Genomic DNA, 20,413 nt, shown 5'->3' on the forward strand with positions numbered 1-20,413 from the left:
ACAGGTCAGGGAGCAGGAGCTGATGCAGAGGCCATGGAGGAATGTTCTTTACTGGCTTGCTCAGCCTGCTCTCTTATAGAACTAAGACTACCAGCCCAGAGATGGTCCCACCCACAAGGGGCCTTTCCCCCTTGATCACTAACTGAGAAAATGCCTTACAGCTGGATCTCATGGAGGCATTTCCTCAACTGAAGCTCCTTTCTCTGTGGTAACTCCAGCTGTGTCAAGTTGACACAAAACTAGCCAGTACACATATGTTTTGTGTTTGTTTGTTCTGTTTTGTGGCAGTGCTGAGGATTGAGTTCAGGGCTTTATGAATATCAGGAGACACTGTACTACTGAGCTATATTCCCAGCAGTGTGGGCTACATAGTGAAATCTTGTTTGTATAACAACAACGAACAACAAAAACAGCAACAACTAAAATGAGGTAATTGGAGTGAAAAAAGTAACAACGTTAACTCACTTCCAAGACTCTTATATCTAAATGGTAGAATTAATTTGGGTAAACTATCTTCATAGTAGTAATTACTACTTCAAAACCAAATAGAAAAAAAAAAATCTAATTGTAAAAAATGCTGAATCTGTACCAAGCCTTTAATTCATTTTGCTCCTGAGATTTAAGCCTAATTCAATTATGTAATTAAGATCTCCATATTAGTGAACATAATCATTTCCTGTTAAATCCAAATATTTAACATTTCATGAAAATCCCCTGGCACATTTCCTTGATGATAGATGGGTAGAAATTCTTAATTATCCCTTTAGCTTTAGAGGAAGTAATGGTGGAGACTCCAGAAAAAGCCCCAAGTGAATCATTTATAAAGGTACTAAAGCTAGGGAAGGGACCAGCCCATTCAAAACTTGGAGAAACACTCCCAAGAGCTTAACTCAAATTTGTTGTCTAAATACCGGCCATTGGAGGACCTTTGACAGAGTGTCTGAGACTCTCCATAACCTAAAAGTGAGCTCACTCTGGCTTCAGTAAATGATAACTTTGAAAAAGCAACAAAGCTGCCACACAATGCAGCTGTTTTAGCTATTTAAACCAACCAACCAACCAACCACCCAACCAACCACCCAGGAATATATATATATATGCTGTTTTAGAATTTTATGATGATGATGATGATGATATTTTTGAGACAGGGTTTCTCTGTGTAGCCCTGATTGTCCTGGAACTCTCTCTCTTAGACCAGGGTGGCCTCAAAGCCAGAAATCTGCCTGCCTCTGTATCCCCAGTGCTGGGATTACTGCCTTACAAAATAAAATAAGTAAATCTTAAAAAAAGAGAGTAAGAAAAAAAGAAAAAAGAAAGTACTACTGAAAACTTAGATAATAGCAGTTTGAACAAAGATAGAAACACTATATTTTCTTGAATGTACATTGTAAGGACTTATAATCCAAGGCTGGAATGGGGATTCACAGTTGTCAGAAACTCGCTCTTTCTGCTCTGTAACTCTTAGATCCTGACCTCCATTGCTAAGCTTCCCATGCTCACAAAGCCGATGTGTAGCTCTTCTCACAGCCAAGCTGTAAGAAGAGAGGACATAGACTGATGGAACCCTTTCTTCCCATCAACCTTTTTGAAGATCCCCCGGGCAACTTATATTGGCATCTTTGGCTGTCTCTACAGGAACTTCACCAGCACCCACACTATCATCTGTAAAGGCTTCTGGTTGCAAGTATTCACTTTTCTCATCAACTTAAAGGAAATACATTTTTAGAAGCTTGACCTTTAATCTCCATTAACCACAAGGTCATGTGTATACAAAAGGGAAGAGGCGGGGGGGGGGGGGGAAAGCATTAGCAATCATTTGTAGATTTGCTGGCCACATTTCAGACTATCCCATGATTCCATTTATTCCACAGTGTAAGCACAAGCGGCCGAAGAGCTGTGCTCTGATGGTTTAGTTTAAGAAATTCTGAAACAGGCATGTGACACACACCTGTAATCCCAGCACCTGGGAAGTGAAAACAGGAGGATCAGGGGCTCAAGGTGAGCATTCTCATCTCGAGGCTCAAGTACATAGAGAGTTTGGGATCAGTCTGGGGTGCATGAAGCCTTGGTCAACATGGGGTCGGGGGAGGGATACTCAGAAATTACAGTTGAGGAGAGTGGAACACTTCTATAATTTCAGTACTTGGGAGACAGAGACAGGAGAATTCCAATTTAACCTGGGCTAATAAATGAGGGTGTCTACTAGCCCACCCCACATAAAAAAAAAGAAAGAAGCAAAATATTTTGTTAGCAAATTGTAAGCGTAGTAGAAATGTTCAACTTTCTGTGTTTAAGTCCTAGTTAGATTGTTCATTTGTGGAAGAAGCACAAAGAATAACTTCCAGACTTGGAATTTTTGTGGTTAAAGAACTGTATTAAGGTGGGATTTTAAATGGCTATAGTTAGAATAAGCTGTGCAGTTTATTCACATGTTAAGAACAAATCTCAAGTAGTTATCATGTAAGAAAATGCCGTAGTTTTTCATTTCCATCCAGTAAAAGGCACGATTTCTTTCAAAAATTGTGTGTGATGACCATCTGAATGAGAAACTGAAAATCCCAGACTTGTCTTTAGTCTCTAGACCTGAGGGTACCCGACTGGCCGGCAGCATGGTTTTCAGAAAGAGATGCAGAGAACACAGGGAGTGCACAGAACATTCTTGCTCTCCACGAATCATTGTCTGCCTCTTAAACCCCACATTCTGATCCCAAATGGTGACAAGGAATGAAAGAGCAACCACAGGGTCTTGTGTATAAGTATCCACACAGGATTTCCTGTCTCTGAGGTGGCTTTTACATAGGTATTAGCCTGTGGCTGATAAGATCTCCCAACAGTTTTGCTGCTTATTTTTTACATTTTAAAAATCAACTTGCTTAACCCAACTAAGGCTATCCACACCCCCACACATGATTACTTATGTTATGAGATGAATGCATGCTGACACTGAGGTGTTTTTTCTGCTGTGTGAGACAGGGATCTTCTTATGTTGACTGGGCTCAGGGGGGCCTACTGCCTCTGTGCTTAGTCTGGGACTGATTTTTAATAACTGTTTTGGGAAAATAGTTCAAATTCTCCACTACTTTACTTGGAAGTATGCAAGGCCTAAGCAATGCATTTATATTTAATCATTTTATCCTATTGACCAAATTCTTCATTCCTTCTTCTTTCTTCGTCTCACCCTTCTCCTCTTCCTCCTCTTCCTTCTTATCTTGCTCCTCCTCTTCCTCTTCCTCCTCCCTTCTGAGACAAGGTCTTACCTGTAGGCCTGGCCAGCCTGGAATTTGCTACACAGACCAGATCCTCCTGCTTCTCACTTCATGGTGCTAGGATTAAAAGCATTTGCCACCACATTAAAAGCATGGATCACCACTCCCGGCCCATTCATCAAATTGTTTAGCACTTGATATACATAGAACACAGGAATACTGAGCAAATTTACAAAAACAAACAAAAAAAAACCAAAAAAAACCAAAACAAAACAAAAAAGACTTATTTTGTGTGTATGGGTGTGACCCACGTACATGCCTGATACACACAGAGGCCAGAAGAAGAATTGGAACTGGAAAGCAAGAAACAGAAAAGAAAAAAGGAAAGGAAGTAAAAGAAAGAAAAGAGAAGATCCAAGCACAGGCTTGAAGTCTTCTGGGTGGATTTGAGAGGCTCATCACCTAAACTTTGCCTTGCAACGTTTTTGTCAGCCAGTGAGATCCAGTTCCACACACCGCATCCGGGAGGAGCTGTGCTAGCCCTCTGGGAGTTTATAATTAAGTTCAGTGTGTGGAGGATGGAAGGGGAGGGAAATGGCATATAATTACAGAGTTCTGTTGGTGAGCGCCTGCCGGGCTAAGTGGCAGAAGTAAGAGAAGCGGATAAAGCTTTCCGCATTCTTAAACAAAAGTCCCTCAGAAGTGCCTGGAGGAACCAGGGAACGGGGTGTGCCTGGTTCTTTTTCTTTTGATTGCAGCCAGTCCCCGGCTTGCAGGGCTTCGGCTGGAGGCGCGCTGCCACTGCCCCCCTGGTCCTTTGGATCTGGGCCGCAGTCCCGGGACAGCCTCGGAGGACCGGCCGCCAGCGCGCACGGAAGTGCGCCCGGCCTTCTCCTGTGGGAGGCCACCGTGAGCGCGACTTCCTCTTTCGGCGGGGCGGCCCGGCCTGGCCGGCTCCTCCTCCTCCCCGGCCTCCTCCCCCAGTCCGGGCTGCTCACGGTTCCGAGGTACTGTGCTCGCCCCGCCACTTCTCAGCGCCAGGCACCGCGCGAGCCAGCGACAGAGCCGGAGTCCCGGGTCGGACACCGCTCCTCCTGGGTGCCGCCCGGCTCAGCTTCGCGCCGCCCGGCCGCCCCGCCGCCCTTGACCGCAAGCGCACAGCACAGCTCGGCAGTTCGGGGGCGCGCAGGCGGCGGGCCGCGGCCACCGAGCACCGGGACAGGGACTGAAGTCTTTCGGCTCTGCGCCCCGCGCGCGCCCCGGCGATGGCTGCTCCCGGGCGCCTGCTGCTACGCCCTCGCCCCGGCGGCCTCCTGCTGCTGCTGCCGGGTCTCCTGCTGCCCCTCGCCGACGCCTTCAACCTGGACGTCGAAAGTCCCGCCGAGTATGCGGGTCCCGAGGGAAGTTACTTCGGATTCGCCGTGGACTTCTTCGAGCCCAGCACGTCCTCGTAAGTGGCCGCGCTCGAGTCCCCAGGCGCCCCCTCCCCCACCGCGCACCCTCAGCGGATCCGCACCCAGCCGCTGGCTCCAGGGTCCTCCCGGCCCCAAACCCGCCTACTCTCTCCATGCCGCGGCTGGCCCAGGTCTGGCATGGATGAAACTTTTGTGGGGATGACCTAACCTGACACTCAGCATCCAGTTTCACCGTGTCCCCAACTTCTTCTGATTGGCTGGGGACAGTGCGAGAGAGCTTTGAAGGAGCTCTGTTAAGCATCCAGGAAAAGTGAGACATCTGTACAGGCTTGTCCTGCGAGACTTTTGGCCATCTCTTGTCATTCCGTAACTTGCTTCACTTGGCCCCAGAATTTTTTTCTTCCGTATCAACCAGTTAGCCTCTTCCTAGTGCTTTTTGCTTTCTGAAATTAGCTCTTCCTTCGTCTGATTCTCTCTCTCTCGCTCTCTCTCTCTCTCTCTCTCGGTTTTTTTCCCACTCCTCTTCTAGACACTCCGATGACTAAAGTGACCAAATTGTTGTATTAATTTGTAAAGGACTATGAGACCTTTGCGCGTTTAAGGTCCACCAGATGAATGGAATGCGTCATCTGCTCCTTTCTAGTCCACTATTTAGGTCATTGTTCAGACAGAGCGAGGGTGTTTGCTGAGTTTTCACTCTCTGCAGGTCACTTCAATGCTGAAGAATACAGCAGGTCACGTAGGCTTTCAAATTACTCACGTCCCGTGTTGCAAAGTTCCTGAGGATTTGTGACGGCTAATGTCGTGTTTTTGGATTAAAGTTGTCTTTGACTCAACGCTGGCATCATTCTCATCCCTACTAGTGTAGGAAACCCCGATTAAATTGATGTTTTTCATGTCTATTACATTGTATTTCCAAAGAAACGGTTTCTTTAGTTACTTCTTAGTGTACCCCTTGGGGTAACAACATATTTTTTTTTTACCACAAACCCCCAACTCCCCCCCCAATTTAGTTTTGGGGAGGTGCAAGGCATAATTTTGATGGGTAGGTGATACAAGGTTCATTTGAAGGTGACCTAAGTATTTGTCTGAGGTAGTTGGGGCAGCCTCCAGGGTTTGTCACCGTTTTCCTGAACACTGATGAGTATCATAGGAACCAGTCCTTAAAGCAACCTGTAGCTTGGGTGGGGTTGGCAAAAATCGACATTGTTTATGTAGAGCACGGTTTGATTCACATTGTCAGTGCTTTCTGTTAGACCTGAGCTCACACTCTCCAAAAAAACAAAAACAAAACCAAAAAACCACAGAAGCACCAATTGCAGACATTTAACCACTCCCGCCATGCGAATGATCTCTTTGTATGGATAGAGTAGAGCTTGGGGTTCTACTCAGGGGCCCAGGCTGCTGAGTCTGTAATATACCTCTGAGCTACAGCCACATCCACTCTATCAGACCGCTTTAGTTAGCTCACTGTTTAAAAGTTTCTCCTTTCCATGTATTTTTTGTTTGTTTGTTTGTTTTTGGTTTTTCGAGACAGGGTTTCTCTGTATAGCTCTGGCCATCCTGGAACTCACTTTGTAGACCAGGCTGGCCTCGAACTCAGAAATGCGCCTGCCTCTGCTTCCCGAGTGCTGGGATTAAAGACGTGCACCACCACACCCGGCTCCATGTATTTTTTTAATTGTATGCTTTTTACATCATGGCCACTGCACTTGCCCCCTGGGTGTATCTTTTAGATTAAATTATACAGAAATTTTTCTGACTGAAAATATATTCTCTGCCTTACAGGAATTAGCAGTTAAATACTTCAGAGTTGATGGAGTGTTTTGCAGATGTTATTACTTTTTACTGTTATTAATTTAGTTGGTTTTTGTTTTTGTTTGTTTGTTTGTTTGTTTTTTTGCTTCTGTTTGTCTATGGCAAAGATTTAGTATCCAAGATACATCCAGAAACATGGCAGGCTGGCAAGCTTTTAATTGTCTTTTGCCATGGAAAACAGCAGTTTTGAGCTGTTGGTGGTATTTACTATTGTTGATTGCAAGGAATGTAACTAATCTTTGGAAAACATATGGATATGCAATGAGCTCATACATTTACACAGTCTCATGTTTACAGGAACTTATGCATGAGTTTTAATAGTAAGATATTGTGGAACTTTGGAGATTGCATGTTGTATTTTGAAACAGTCACTATCAACTTTGGTACCAAGAGACCAGCCTAACATAAAAAAGAAAGCAACTTTGAGGGGCCCCCTCCCTCCCAATACACCTAAACAACGGTTTATACTTACTGACTCTTCCAGATTAAATGAAGATTATTACAAAATTATACTTAATCTTAAAATAGAAAAAAACCAAAACCAAACAAAATTTCAGATGGTGGTAGCACATGCTTAAATCCTAGGACTCTGGAAGCAGAGTCAGGCAGATCTCTGAGTTGAAGGCCAGCCTGGTTTACAGAAAGAATTCGGGGATAGCCAGGACTACACAGAGAAAAGCTACCTCATCCCACCTGCCAAAAACCCAACCAAACAAAATTATGCTTAGTATTGGCAAAGGCACCTGTATATTCACTATATATTCAGCAAGCATTAGAATCCACAGTATTGTATGTCATTATCTGTTGCATATATTGATAGTTCCTTTTTTCCTTTCCTTTCCTTTCTCTCCCTCCTTCCCTCCTTCTCTCTCTCTCTCTCTCTCTCTCTCTCTCTTTCTTTCTCTCTCTCTCTCTGCCTGCCCGTGCCTCCCAAGTGCTGGGATTAAAGGCATGCATTACCATGCCTGGCTTAAAAACTTTTAAAGGAGAACTATGTAGTAAAATGTTAATAAAAGAGCTCCCCCTATGTGAAAAAAATTGATTAAGGAGGAGAGTAGCTGTGATCCCCACATATTCCAGTTTCAGAAATCTAAATACTACGGAACGGGTTCACTTCTTCTTTTTCTTTTTCTTTTTGTAAATTTTATTTATTTGAATTTTATATATATGATGAGTACACTGTCCCTGTCTTCAGACAAAGCAGAAGATGGCATCAGATCCCATTACAGATGGTTGTGAGCTGCCATGTGGTTGCTGGGATTTGAACTCAGAACCTTTGGAAGAGCAGTCAGTGCTCTTAACCGCTGAGCCATCTCTCCAGCCCCTCTTTTTTCTTATAATAGAAGATTATGAGTGAGAATATCATCTTCATATTGTTATGGAAATGAATGCATCAGTACTCACTAAAAAGAAGTGTTAAGCAAAGCTTCCAGAATGGAGCCGGGCATTGTGGTAGAAAATGCTTAGAAAATGCATCTGTAATCTTAGCACTTGAGAGATGGAGGTAGGAGGATCAGGAGTTCAAGCCCCACTTATGTCCTGTGTTCCAGGCCTGCTGGGGTAACATGATACCTTTTCTCAGAACAGAAAAGGCCCTAGTTTCAAGTTCTTTATCTCCATTAGGAACAATATTGCAATAGCTGTGGGCCAGTTAGCCCGAATTAGCCGTGTTAACTCAGCTAAAAATGAATTCTATTTGCATCAGGAGATGTTGGTTGCACCTCCACTTCTATTAATGGAACCCTCCTTTCTCTGTTGCCCTGGAGATCATTTCATATTCCTCCCTCTGATTTTCTATTTTACTTTGCCTCTCCTGCTACACTCCTCTGAGATTAGTCACTGCTTAGTCACCAGGCAGAAGGACTTACAATCTCTTCCTTGATAATGCTTCCTTGCTGCTAGCTCGCTTTCTGCTTCTGCTTCTCACTTGAGCCTGGCTCTGGGCGGCTCAGAGCTTCTTGAATCATTCTGCCTATTTGGCTGATAGACCTGCAAAACATGTTATATGTTTCTACTGCTTTTATATTTCCAAAACTTTTTTTTTTCAGTAGTTCCATTGGCAGAGGAAATCCAAACCCAGATTAAGGCCTCCTGAAGGAAAATTTTCAAATTTCCATGTCACAATACCTTAGAAAATGACTCAAAGTAGTGTACTTACCTGAAGTCCCAGCACCCAGAATGCTGAGGCAGGAGAGGATTGTCACAAGTTTGAGGCCAGCCTGGGCTAGGTAGTGAGTTCCAGGATGGCTAGCTTTGGCTACAGAGTGAGACCTGGTCTCAAAAACGCACACCCACCCCCCAAAAAGAAAAAAAAGTGCATGTTTTAATAAACTTGAATGTACTGTGTTGGTTAATTTTCTCCATCATAAATAATACATCTGGTTAAACTACAGTCTTTATTATTTGGAAAGCAAACCTTAGGTCTATTCCTTTCGGTTAAGATCATAGATTTATTGGGTGGATGTGATGGTTGGTGGATACCTTAATTCCCAGGCCTCGGGATGCAGAGGCAGGGCAATGCCTGTGAGTTCCAGGGCCGTGCATGAAATGTGGTAGTTACTGTCTCCGTTTTACTTTACATAGTTGTTGACCCAAAGCATTTGTTTGTTTGTAGAGAAAATCTGAAACTTGAATTACACCTCAACTATTTTATACACATTTCCTTTTATGTATATAAATAGTGTTTTTTTTTTCAGGAGTTCCCATTGGACACCTCAGAGTCAGCTACGTATATGAAACAAGCTTTATCTCGGAAAGGCCAGTGCTGAGAGCAGCCAAAGAGCTTAGTTCATTTGGAAAGTTTGGAAGTGTACTTGTCATTGTTTGGCCAGCTGCCCTGCTTGGTAGCCAGACTTGTATTCTGTGAAGCAACTGCCCTTCCTCTTCTGCACTGGGTAGGAAGTGCAGCTCAGGGCCATCCTCACAGCGTGTCTCTTTCCCCTCTTTCTCTTCCCACCCCCACCCAAACTGCTTTCTCCTTCCCATCTCTTGCCTTCCGCTCCTCTCGCTCCTCTCTCTCTCTTTCTCTCTATCTCTTCCTTTCTTTTCCTGCTGCTTCTTAGCATCTCCCCCCATTCCTTGGCATCGCATGAATAGCACACTCATTTCTGGAGTCCTAAAGAGGCATTAGTACAAATAAATCGAGTTACCATCGAGTGCTGGTGTAGGTGTGGCTCTTGGTCATGTTTTTGGGCGTACTTTTTTTTGGAGTGAGATAGAGACAGCAAGGAGAGCACCGAAGGCATGTTGGATCTTACGTTGCTTAGCTTCAAAAATATACACATTCTTCCGTGAGGTCTTTCCAGCCCCGTGCGAGCTTAAGGTAGCTCCCCACCTGTCGGCTTTGCCAGGAAACGGTATGAGCCAGCTTTCCTGCCCTTCGCTTTTCCCTCTTCTCCTTTGAGTTAGTTACTTGAGCACTAATGGCTCTGTGGAAAGAAAAGCTCCTTTAAAAGCAGACTTTAAATTACTTCCTATTTCATTAGGAAATAGTTTATTAAGTATATCAACTGCTGGTTTGATTGCTAACGTATTGTTTTCATTTATCGACTGGCCACCTGGGAAAGAATTTAAGTAACGACAGAGCGTTGTACCTCTGTTCTGGAGACCTGAGAACGGAGATTTCAAGTGACTCCTCTTGACTGCTTGCCTTGTTTGTGAGTTGACCCCTTCTGTTTGCACTGGGTGGTGCTGCTTGTTACACTGCAAACAACTTTTCTATTCTGTCTCCTCTTTTCTTATACCTGGACTTCTGCAGGCAATCAGCAGACAGTTTTAGTTGACTTTTAAGTAACACTACTTGCTTTTTATAAAGTGTTTCATTGATGGGCTTACAGGTTGGTTTGTTTGTTTTTTTTTTTTGTAGCATAAATAACTTTTGTCTTAATTATTCTTCCTCTTCCTCTTCTTCCTCTTTCTTCTCTTCTTCCTCCTGCTTCTCCTCTTTCTTTTTCTTCTCCTTCTTGTAACTGTGACCTTTCTATGCCTGCCCCAGTTCCCAAATAATGCTTCCTCTGACTCTGAGTAGTGCATCCCTGTGCCATCCTCCTTCCCAGAGCCAATCAGTCACTCTCTCTCTCTCTCTCTCTCTCTCTTCAGAAGTCCCACCTTACTATTATGCTTTTTGTTATAGGTCATAGGCTTTTTATTTCAACCAATCAGAGGCACCTTAAGCAGGCAAGGAAGGACAGAGATACGTCTTCACAAAGTGTACAAAAAGATCACTTCTAACACCACCTCCATCACCACCTCCATCACCACCTCCATCACCACCTCCATCACCACCTCCTTTCTCCTCTTCTTCCTCTTCTCTTCCTCTCCTCCTTTCCTTGGTCTCTCTGTGTAGCCCTGGATATCCAGGCATTCACTCTGTAGACCAGGTTGGCTCTAACTCAAAGATCTGCCTATCTCAGCCTGCCAAGTGCTGGAATTAAAAGTGTGCACCACATCAGCCCAGCTTCCTTAATTTTCTTAGCATCTTTTTCCCACCCTGTACCCTCCAGTCTATGGGAATACTTATTTATTTTTTTTAATATATAACTTCCTTCTAAGATTCTTTACTTTTGAGGCTGGAGAGATGGCTCAGAGGTTAAGAGCACTGACTGCTCTTCCAGAGGTCCTGAGTTCAAATCCCAGCAACCACATGGTGGCTCACAACCATCTGTAATGGGATCTGATGCCCTCTTCTGGTGTGTCTGAAGACAGCTATAGTGTACTCACATACATTAAATAAATAAATAAATATTTTAAAAATTCTTTTTTTTTAAACTTTTTCCAAATCTCCATTTGTTTCTTTTAAAATACTTAAATATCTTAAAAGTAACCAAAGTATTACAGTGATATTTGTATAAAAAACTCTGTTTCTCATATTTTTAATCTTATTGATTTTTAATCACTAACCTGGGATTAGACCCTGACAGTTTTCACAAGTTCCATCTTCATTATTCTCCTATTTCTATGTATTTTACCAGTGGGCAAGACTGCACATGAAGGGATGCATAGGGAAACTGTTGAACATCAATATTAGCTCTTCTAATTACCATCCTTTCATGCCTGTAATGTGCGGACAGCCTGATGAAAGCAGAAGCCTGGTTCCTGGACTCCTGCAAGCACTCAGGCTGTGTGCTGCCAACAGAGACATTTTTATTCCGTGCTCTCTCCCACTGTGCCCCTTCAGCTTTAGCCAGAGGCCGTCCCCTAATAAGTCCCCTAATAATAACCGATGAGTGCTCGCGGTTTTACAGTTGCCAAGTCAAGAAGATAACTCAAGTATAAAACTAAATTGAATTGTTACATAAGGACATTGTTTTAAGTATAATTTAAATAATCGAATTATTTGAAAAGTACGGTTTCCGTGACCCAAGAGTTGATGGAGTACTTTGGGAATGACTTATTGCTATGTAGTTAGTAAAAGACAGAGACCTGTAGCTAATGAATGTGTTGTTATCTGCTCAGGCAGAAGGGTGAACTAGAGCCCCACATTCAAATAAGCACTTATAAGTTGTGAATCGTTTTGAAAAAAAATTATAGAAGGTTCTGAACAGAAATGTGTAAAAGACACTCTGGAAGTGAGTTGCTTGTGGGTGTCAAGGCAAATCTGGGGACCAGCTGTTCTCACTTGGAACCCCATTGGTCCACACACTAAGGGCTCGCATATTTCTGTGCTCTGATGGCCAGTGCAAGAACTCGGAAGGAAGGAACCAAGTCCTCGTCAAGGTGCAGACTTTGACAAGCAGTGCATGGATAGTCTCAGGTCACCAGATCACTGACTACTTTGTGACTCAGCCTTCTCCTGACCCCACAGCTTGCATTTCAGCCTTCCCGTGGCCAAAGAAAAGGGCAGAGCATAGGAACCACTGAATACCGGTCACCACCTTTCAGCCTGAAGGCTAGGGGAAGGGATGTGTGCTAGACTTGACAGCATCACATAGTGGGAGAAGGAACTTGGCTCCCCACTCCATCCCCAGTGGAAGGATGGCATCCCACAGAGGCTTACTCTGTGTTAGGTACATTTCTGTTGCTGTGTTAAAATACCAAGGCCAGAAGCAACTTTGAAAAGGGAAAGTTCATGTGGGCTCACGGTTCCAGAGGTATAGTCCATATAGCAGTGGAGTATAGTCTGTATAGCGGTGGAGGCATGCAGCAGGTGGTTGGAGTAAGATGCTGAGAGATCACATTTTCGATTACAAACCCAAAGTAGAGTGAACTGACGTGAGGTGAAGCATATACTCCCAGTCCTTTTCCCTTGATACACATCCTTCAGCAAGGCTATGTCTACTAAAGTTTCCATAACTGCCCCAAGTTTCACCACCGACTGGAGTCCATATCTTAAAATACCTGTGCCTACGAGGGGCTTTTCCCACTCAAACCACTGCATTCTCCTCTCTTCTGAGCTTTTGTCCCAGTTCCCCATTGATGAAACCACTGATTGGAAAATCACAGTCCATGGACCACATCTCCCCACTGCCTGCCTGGGTAAATAAAGTTTTATTAGAACCCCCAAAGAAAAGCAGCATATTTGCATGAGTTATTCTCTTGGAAATTTCTTTAGATAAAAATGAACATTTATGGTATCTCCTCCCACCACAGCGTCCCAGTTAAAAAATGTTATTTTTTTGAGAGAGGGTTTCATGTAGCTCAGGCTGGCTCTGATCTTGTCAGGTAGCATTATGTAGCCATGGTTGGCTTTGAACTTCTGATCCTCCTATCTCCTGTATGATGCGATTATGGGCATTGCCCTCACACCTGATTTTAGGTGGTACTAGGGGTTGAATTCTGCTTTGTTTTCTTTGTTTTTGCAAGCGAGGCAAAGCACTCTGTCAAATGAGCTACATCTCCTACTCACTTTGCCTGATTTTGTGGTGCTAGAGATCCAACCTCAGGCTTTAGTCAAGTGCTGTGACAGTCAGCTGCGTGTCCAGACTTGTGGCTAAAGTTCTGATCTAATTGAGAGGAAAACACACACACACACACACACATACACACACACACACACACACACACACACACACACACACACACAATTTACAGCTAGATTTGCCTTTGTAAATTTATATATTTATAGCAAAAATTACATATTCTAATTTGCCTATGTTAATCAACAAGTTCTGAAAGAATACAGGTATTGTAATGACAAGGAATTTCTTTCTCTTGTAGTGATACCAATCTCACACTCAACTCTTTTTGTTTTTTGTTGTTTTTTTTCTGTGAAAGGAAGATTCTTGCTGAGTGAAAACCAATGATTTCTTACTCAGAATCATTACTGTGATGGGAGAAGGCCAGCAGTAGGGTTTTACTGCTGCCAAATATGACTGCATAAAGATTTATTAAACAGGGCGTGGCTTGCTCTGCAGTTTAGTTTGGATTTTGAATGTGTGGGTTTCGAGATAAGCGTCTGAGTAAAGGATACTTATTTCTAAGCAGTCCACGCAGCAGCTTTCTGTTTGCTCTCGCTGAGGTCTGACTGCTACTACCCAGAAGTGAGGTTGAGTGGATTATAAAAAATTACGATAAGTATCGTATACATTTAAGATGTACGTTGGTTATACTTTGCCAGAACTTAAGTGACTTGTTTAACCAGATGGAATGGTGGTGACGGCAGTATCTATCTAGTGCTGCCTCCCTCGCTCCCCGGCTCTCTGCACGCCCCTTTTTTGATATCGCTAAACTAAATCTGTCAGTTCCTTGAAAAAGCAAGGTGGAGGGTTTCTTTTTCTTCCTTCTTCCTCATAGCTTACTCTTGTCTGTCTGTCTTCTCTTCCAACTCCTTCTGGGCACAGATCTCCATTTTCTGCTGGGACTTACTTAGGTGTCTCACAGACAGAGGCATGGGACGGACTGAGAACTGAGTTCATGTTTTCCAGGGATCTGCACTCCTCTCCCCTACTTGCTCGACAAGCACCTTCGAATGTGAAGAGTTGGATGTTGTTTTTCTGTTTCTCCCATTTCTGTGTTCAAATCCTAGGTGTTGTCTCTCTCTGTTCATTCTACTAACTGTTTCTTTCTTTCTTTCTTTCTTCCTTCCTTTCTTTCTTTCTTTCTTTCTTTCTTTTTGATTTATTTATTTATTATATATGAGTGGTTGCTGGGATTTGAACTCAGGACCTCTGGAAGAGCAGTCAGTGCTCTTAACCATTGAGCCATCTCTCCAGCCTTCATTCTACTAACTGTTTCTTAACTCTTTCTCCATCTCCTTTGGCTAATGGCGCTCGCTCACCATCCCCTCCTTGAGCGTTTTTTTTTTTTTTCCGTTTTTTTCTTTAATTCTCCAAAGTCAAGACAGTCCCCTTTCCTAAGGTTTTAAATGGAACTGAGATAAAACTGATGGTTTTACCATGTCTGAAAGGAACTTCATGGCTTAGCTTTTGCCAGACTCCCAGGTAGTTATTTTGGGCCACTCCTAGCTTGCTCTCTATGCTTAGTGATACCTCTTGTCTCTTCTGTCTGGGAGGCTAAGTTCTTTCCTACCCAGGATCATTATGCAGTATTTAAGGTGTCCCACCCTCCTTTTCATCGCCCTTTCTCACCTCCCCTTTCCCTTCCTCCTACAGCAACTTCCTAGATGCTCTCTCTCCTAAGCAGGTTCCTCCTCTCAAGTCACTGTGCAGTCCGTAGAGATTGTTTCCCCGGAGTACTTTATCTCTAAAAGATCTTTTTCCATTCCCCTGACACCTTCCTGGAGAGAGTTCCCTTTCCCTAAAGGAAGTCTTTCCCCTCCATTCCTTGAAGGTAACTTTCCTTTATCTAAGGAAGGCCTGCCATCTTCACTGCCAAGAAACCCTCTCCCTTGGCCAGTTGTTTGTCTCCTTCAGAGCAATGTCGCATGCTTTGTTGGCTGGATTGGTTTCTGTGGAGAGGACAGTGTCTAGACCAGGCGTCTTTAGTGCCAGAACTGAGCCGGATGCAGCAAATATGTTCAAGCCTCCACATTAATTTTTGAATGAGAAGAAAACAAAAAGTTAGCTCAGGAGTAGTGGTGCCCATGGTTTTAATCTTGGTACCTGGAGGCAGAGATGGGGGCGGGGGAGGATCTCCATGAGCGCAGGAAGGACAGCCATATTTTGAGGTCTTTTTTCAAAAACAAAAACAAACAAAGAAAACCCCCACAAAAATAAAAAACAAAAAAAGGCGAGGTGGGTGGCAGGAGAAAAATAAAACTTAAGAAAAAAAAGTACTGTGTGTGTGTGTGTGTGTGTGTGTGTGTGTGTGCGTGTGAGTGCGCGTGTATGAGGACTATGGTGAACATTCAGGGAGAACAGAGGACAACTTCCAGGAATTAGTTTTTTTTCTACCATATAGTTTCTGGAAATTGAACTCGGGTCTTCAGACTTGGCAACAATCATCTTTACTATCTCACTGGTCCAAGAAACTGCATGTACTTAAAATGTATAGTTTGGGGTTAGGGAAGTAGCTCAGAGGATAAGAGCACTGGCTGTTCTTTTAGAGGACCCAGATTCAATTCCCAGCATCTACAAGTAGCTCACAACCATCTGTAACTCCAGTTCCAGGGCATTCAGTAAACACTCTCTTCTGAACTCCATATGTGCAGGCATGAGTGTTGTACACAGATATACATGCAGGCAAAACACTCAGACACAGAAAATAAATAAATTAAAATGTACAGCTTGGATAATGTACATTTTTAAGTGAACGCAAGAGAAATTATGTCATAGTGGGGGAAATTATGCTTCCTGAAAGTAGTTTTTAAAAGTATTTGTGGATAATATCAAAAGAATGTTGGTCGTAAATCATATTATAAAGATGACAAATTTGTGTCATTTGAAGTATCACCCGGCTTTTGTGTTTTAGCAGGATGTTTCTCCTGGTGGGAGCCCCCAAAGCGAACACGACCCAGCCTGGGATTGTAGAAGGAGGGCAAGTTCTCAAATGTGAATGCTCATCCAGCCGCCGGTGCCAGCCCATTGAGTTTGATTCAACAGGTAAACCTTGATGCTGTTGTCCGGTCTCTTGATTTATGCCATTTGGTTAGTTGGTTGGTTGGTTGGTTGGTTGGTTTTGGAGACAGGGTCTCACTATGTATTCTTGATTAGCCTGGAGCTTGTTATGTAGACCAGGCTGGCTTTGAACTCACAGAGCTCTGCCTGCCACTCAACCTTCTGACAACAGTGATGCCAAAGGCTTGTGGCACCATACCCGGCCCATTTGGTCCTTTTTCTTGTCTTGTTTTTATTTTTGTTTTAATGTAACAACAGGGCTGGAGAGATGGCTCAGTGGTTAAGAACACTTGTGGCTCTTGCAGAGGACTGGGGTTCAGTTCCCAAGGACCCACTTGGCAGCTGACAAACATTTGTAACACTATTTCTGGGAGATCCAGTACCCCCTTCTGGCCTCCAAAGGCACGGGTCATGCACATGGTATACATACATGTGTGCAGACAAAACACTTATGCACATAAATAAAGGTAAGTACCACCTAAGCCACATCACCACCCCACGTCCACGGAGAGACTTAGCTATAGAAATGGTCTGTACGTGTTTGCTACAGCAGTTCTGTGAGTCTCCATTGCTTTGGATGTCTTCCAGCTGAAGCTTACACTGTCCATATGTAGACATCTTGGGAAAATCTACTAAGACAAGTCTCTATCTCCTCAGGGAATAGGGAGCTCTCAAGAACAGGAGAGGTTTCTGCAGTTTGACTGTGAGCCAAGGTGAGGCAGGATTCACTGATTACTGCAGATTACCCCTCAACTCATCAATGATTCCCAGGCTTGGTGTGATGCAAAAAACAAAACAAAAAAAGGAAGAACAACAACAAAAAAATAAGTTGAGGGCTGGTGAGATGGCTCAGTGGGTAAGAGCACCCGACTGCTCTTCCAAAGGTCTGGAGTTCAAATCCCAGCAACTACAGGGTGGCTTACAACCATCTGTAACAAGATCTGACTCTGTCTTCTGGAGTGTCTGAAGACAGCTACAGTGTACTTACATATAATAAATAAATAAATCTTTAAAAAAAACCCAAAAAACACTTGTACCAAAGTAAAAAAAAAAAAAAAAAGTTGAGGAATGATCTTGAGTAGGTAAATAGATTTAGGTGACAAAAAAAAATCATAAACACATTTTTATTTAAAAGGTACTGGAAATTTATATTGTATTACTGATAACAGGATAATTTTGTTTTTCGAACAAATTTTAATGTCAATCAAGGTGTTGGCAATAAAAGAAAAGTGGATCTAAGGAAGATGAGTTATTCAGATTTTATATTCACATCGTTAGAATAAAGCATACAGACTCCTATATACATATATGTTGGCATATTTTTTTTGGGGGGTGGGAGATGCTGAAGAGATGGCTCATCACTTAAAAGCTCTTGTTATCTTGGGAGGTCTTGGGTTTGGTTTGTTAGCACCCACATGGTAGTCAACAACCATCTGTAACTGCAGTTCCAGGGGATCTGATGCCTTCTTCTTCTTTTTTTTTTCTCCCCCGAGCCAGGATTTCTTTGTGTAACCCTTGCTGTTCTGGAACTCACTCTGTAGACCAGGCTGGCCTCGAACCCAGAAATCCACCTGCCTCTGCCTCCCAAGTGCTGGGATTAAAGGCGTGCGCCACCACGCCCAGCTTCTGATGCCTTCTTATGATCTCTGTGGGTATGAGGCATGCATGTGGTATATACATAACTGTGCAGTTAAACTGTATAGATGAATGTGGAGACTATCCACATAGCAGGCTAATATGGTCTGTTACTTCTGGATTGTATTCAAGCCAATCTTAGCTCCCTATTGCTGGTGTCAAAGCTATCTCAACCCTGGTTTCTTTCTTTTTTATTGCTGGAGATTGAACTCAGGACCTGTGTGTGGAAAACATGACCACTGAGCTTTTCCTCTATCCCTAGATGTCTTTCAACAACACAGGGTTATTACAGCCAGTCCTAGAAGTTAGATATCTGCAATGGATCTCACTGGGCTACCCTGCATTTCTCTCGGAGCCAATAGCGGGGAACCTGGAGCTTCTGGCTTCTTCCTTCAGCTAAGGCCAGCGGTGTTCACAGGATCCAGTGCTGCCTCCCTCTACTGATGCTCGTCCTGGCCCTTCTTGGACACACCCAGACGTTGGCGGATGATGTGACTGATCACACCTGCCAAGTCTTTTATTACCTAGGAAGGTTCTGGGAAGTAGGACGTACATCTCGGTTGGAGTGGTGTTATTCTATTGGCCGGAATCTCTTTACATGTTTTAAAAGTCGATATTGGTTATGCTGAAGGCTGCTTCCAGCAAGAGCTGTGTTTATATAAGTAGGCTCAGCTCCTTCTCTCGTTCTTTTTCTGTTGGCAGCTGTGGTTACTTGGAAAGCAAACTTGACTTAGAAGACTGGGATTCAGGCTCGGATACTTACTGGGTGACCTTGGAAAAGTGATTAACATTTGCTCATCGCATCAGTCTCCTGGGTTGTCAGAGAAAGCAGAGTTGTCATGTAGATCAAAGGAGTCCACGGCTTGAATTCACTTTCTAGATAGCAAAGTGCTATGCTACACAAGGGAAGAATAGATTGTTTATTACAGCCTGTTACTAGATCTGGGTGAAGAGTAATCATGAAAAAGGAATTACAAGAAAGGAAAGAAATAGAGATAATTGTGGCTGTTGAGTTATGTCTTGGTTTACAACATATTCTCTGTTATTGTGACTTTTGGCAAAACCCTCTTATTGCCACGTGTTTTCCTTTTCCAAGGAAGCAGATGTTACTAACAGACTGATCAGTACCCAGTTTTATTTATTATAAAAAGAGTCTTTTCCAGTTGCAAGTGGCCTCATGTGCCTCTTATTCCAGCCCTGTGGTTGGCAGAGACAGGAGGGTCACTGGGGCACGCTGGCTGCCAGACTAGCTTCAGGTCCAGTGAGAGACCCTGTCTCAAGGGAATAAGGCAGAGAGCGATAAAGGAGGACCAGGCCTCTGGCCTCTGCATACATGAGCATGGATGTGGGCATCCACACCTCTGAAAGCATATATAACACACCGCCACTCCCTCCCCTTCCATGATCATGGTCTGTTGATCTCCACTGGGGAAGGAACATTGATCTTCACTGGGGAAGGAACACCCTCCTCTTTCCTTGGAAATACAGGCTTGACTGCAAGCTTACGAATAGGGTCTTTTAAAAGTAGAAGGATCTAACTTCATCCTAGAGAAGGTCAGATGTAAGGTTCCCCTTTTCACCCTGAACATCCTGTTACTGCAACGCTCAAGCGTGTTTCTAGGTTTCAGCTGCAGGCAGCGGACAAGCCTGGCCAGGCAGACTCTCATCCAGAAGAATGCGGTAAAGTTATTCCCCCTCCCACTCCTCCCCCATTCCTAGGCTTTGCTTTAAATAACAAATGTAAAAATGGCCTCCGTGGTGTACACTCCCCAGCTTATTGAAGCTAATACACTTAGGTAGACTGGAAAACAGCTTTCTGCAAGTCTAACTTCCTCCTTCTGGTGAGTTTTTCTGTCTTTTAGAGATATGTCTAGATTGTACATTTATAGTAGCCTTTATAAATTACAAAGTTAAAACAAATGAAACATAGTGTTCTTTTGCTACAGTGTGAATTTAGAGTAAAGATTTTTCTTTAATGAGCATGTATCTTCCGACAGAATCAGTCATCTCCTGGTTCAGAACTGTGGGATTGGAGCACCTTAGGAATACATACTTTTATCTAGTTCTTTTTTATCGATTAACATATAGCTAATAATATCTTATTTAATATCAGTAACATTTGACCAACCAGTTTCACATGATCCCTTTAAATCCTACTTCTCACAGTTTGATCCGACTCATGTCCATTCATTCGCTCAAGACTGGGGTTGATTTTATTTTATTTTTCTTTTCGAATCTCCAGTAAAGGGATTTTGTTTGTAACTGTTTGAAGTTCTCCGGATCACTTCCTCCCCAACACTAGCAGGAAACAATCCAGCATTGAGAGAGCAGTCGGCTCACACAAGCCTGTGTTCTTTGTGCTGTGTTCCTGCAGAACCTCGGAGAT

General features: G+C 43.4%; 1 protein-coding gene across 2 annotated transcripts in view; it reads left to right on the plus strand.

Moving 5' to 3' along the window:
* The first annotated feature begins 2,039 nt into the window (after positions 1–2,039).
* Positions 2,040–20,413, plus strand: part of Itgav (integrin alpha V) — an 84,615-nt gene continuing 66,241 nt past the window's right edge. The window contains exons 1-2 of one of the 2 annotated variants that reach the window (XM_006498807.4): positions 2,040–4,656; positions 16,250–16,377. In XM_006498807.4, the coding sequence (XP_006498870.1) occupies positions 4,472–4,656; positions 16,250–16,377 (313 nt within the window). In that variant the 5' untranslated portion in view covers positions 2,040–4,471. Of the gene's footprint in view, positions 4,657–16,246; positions 16,378–20,413 lie in introns of both variants that reach the window. The other variant, NM_008402.3, reaches the window with a different exon arrangement.

Source organism: Mus musculus, chromosome 2 (assembly GCF_000001635.26).
Source record: "Mus musculus strain C57BL/6J chromosome 2, GRCm38.p6 C57BL/6J".
NCBI classification, from domain to species: Eukaryota; Metazoa; Chordata; class Mammalia; order Rodentia; family Muridae; genus Mus; species Mus musculus.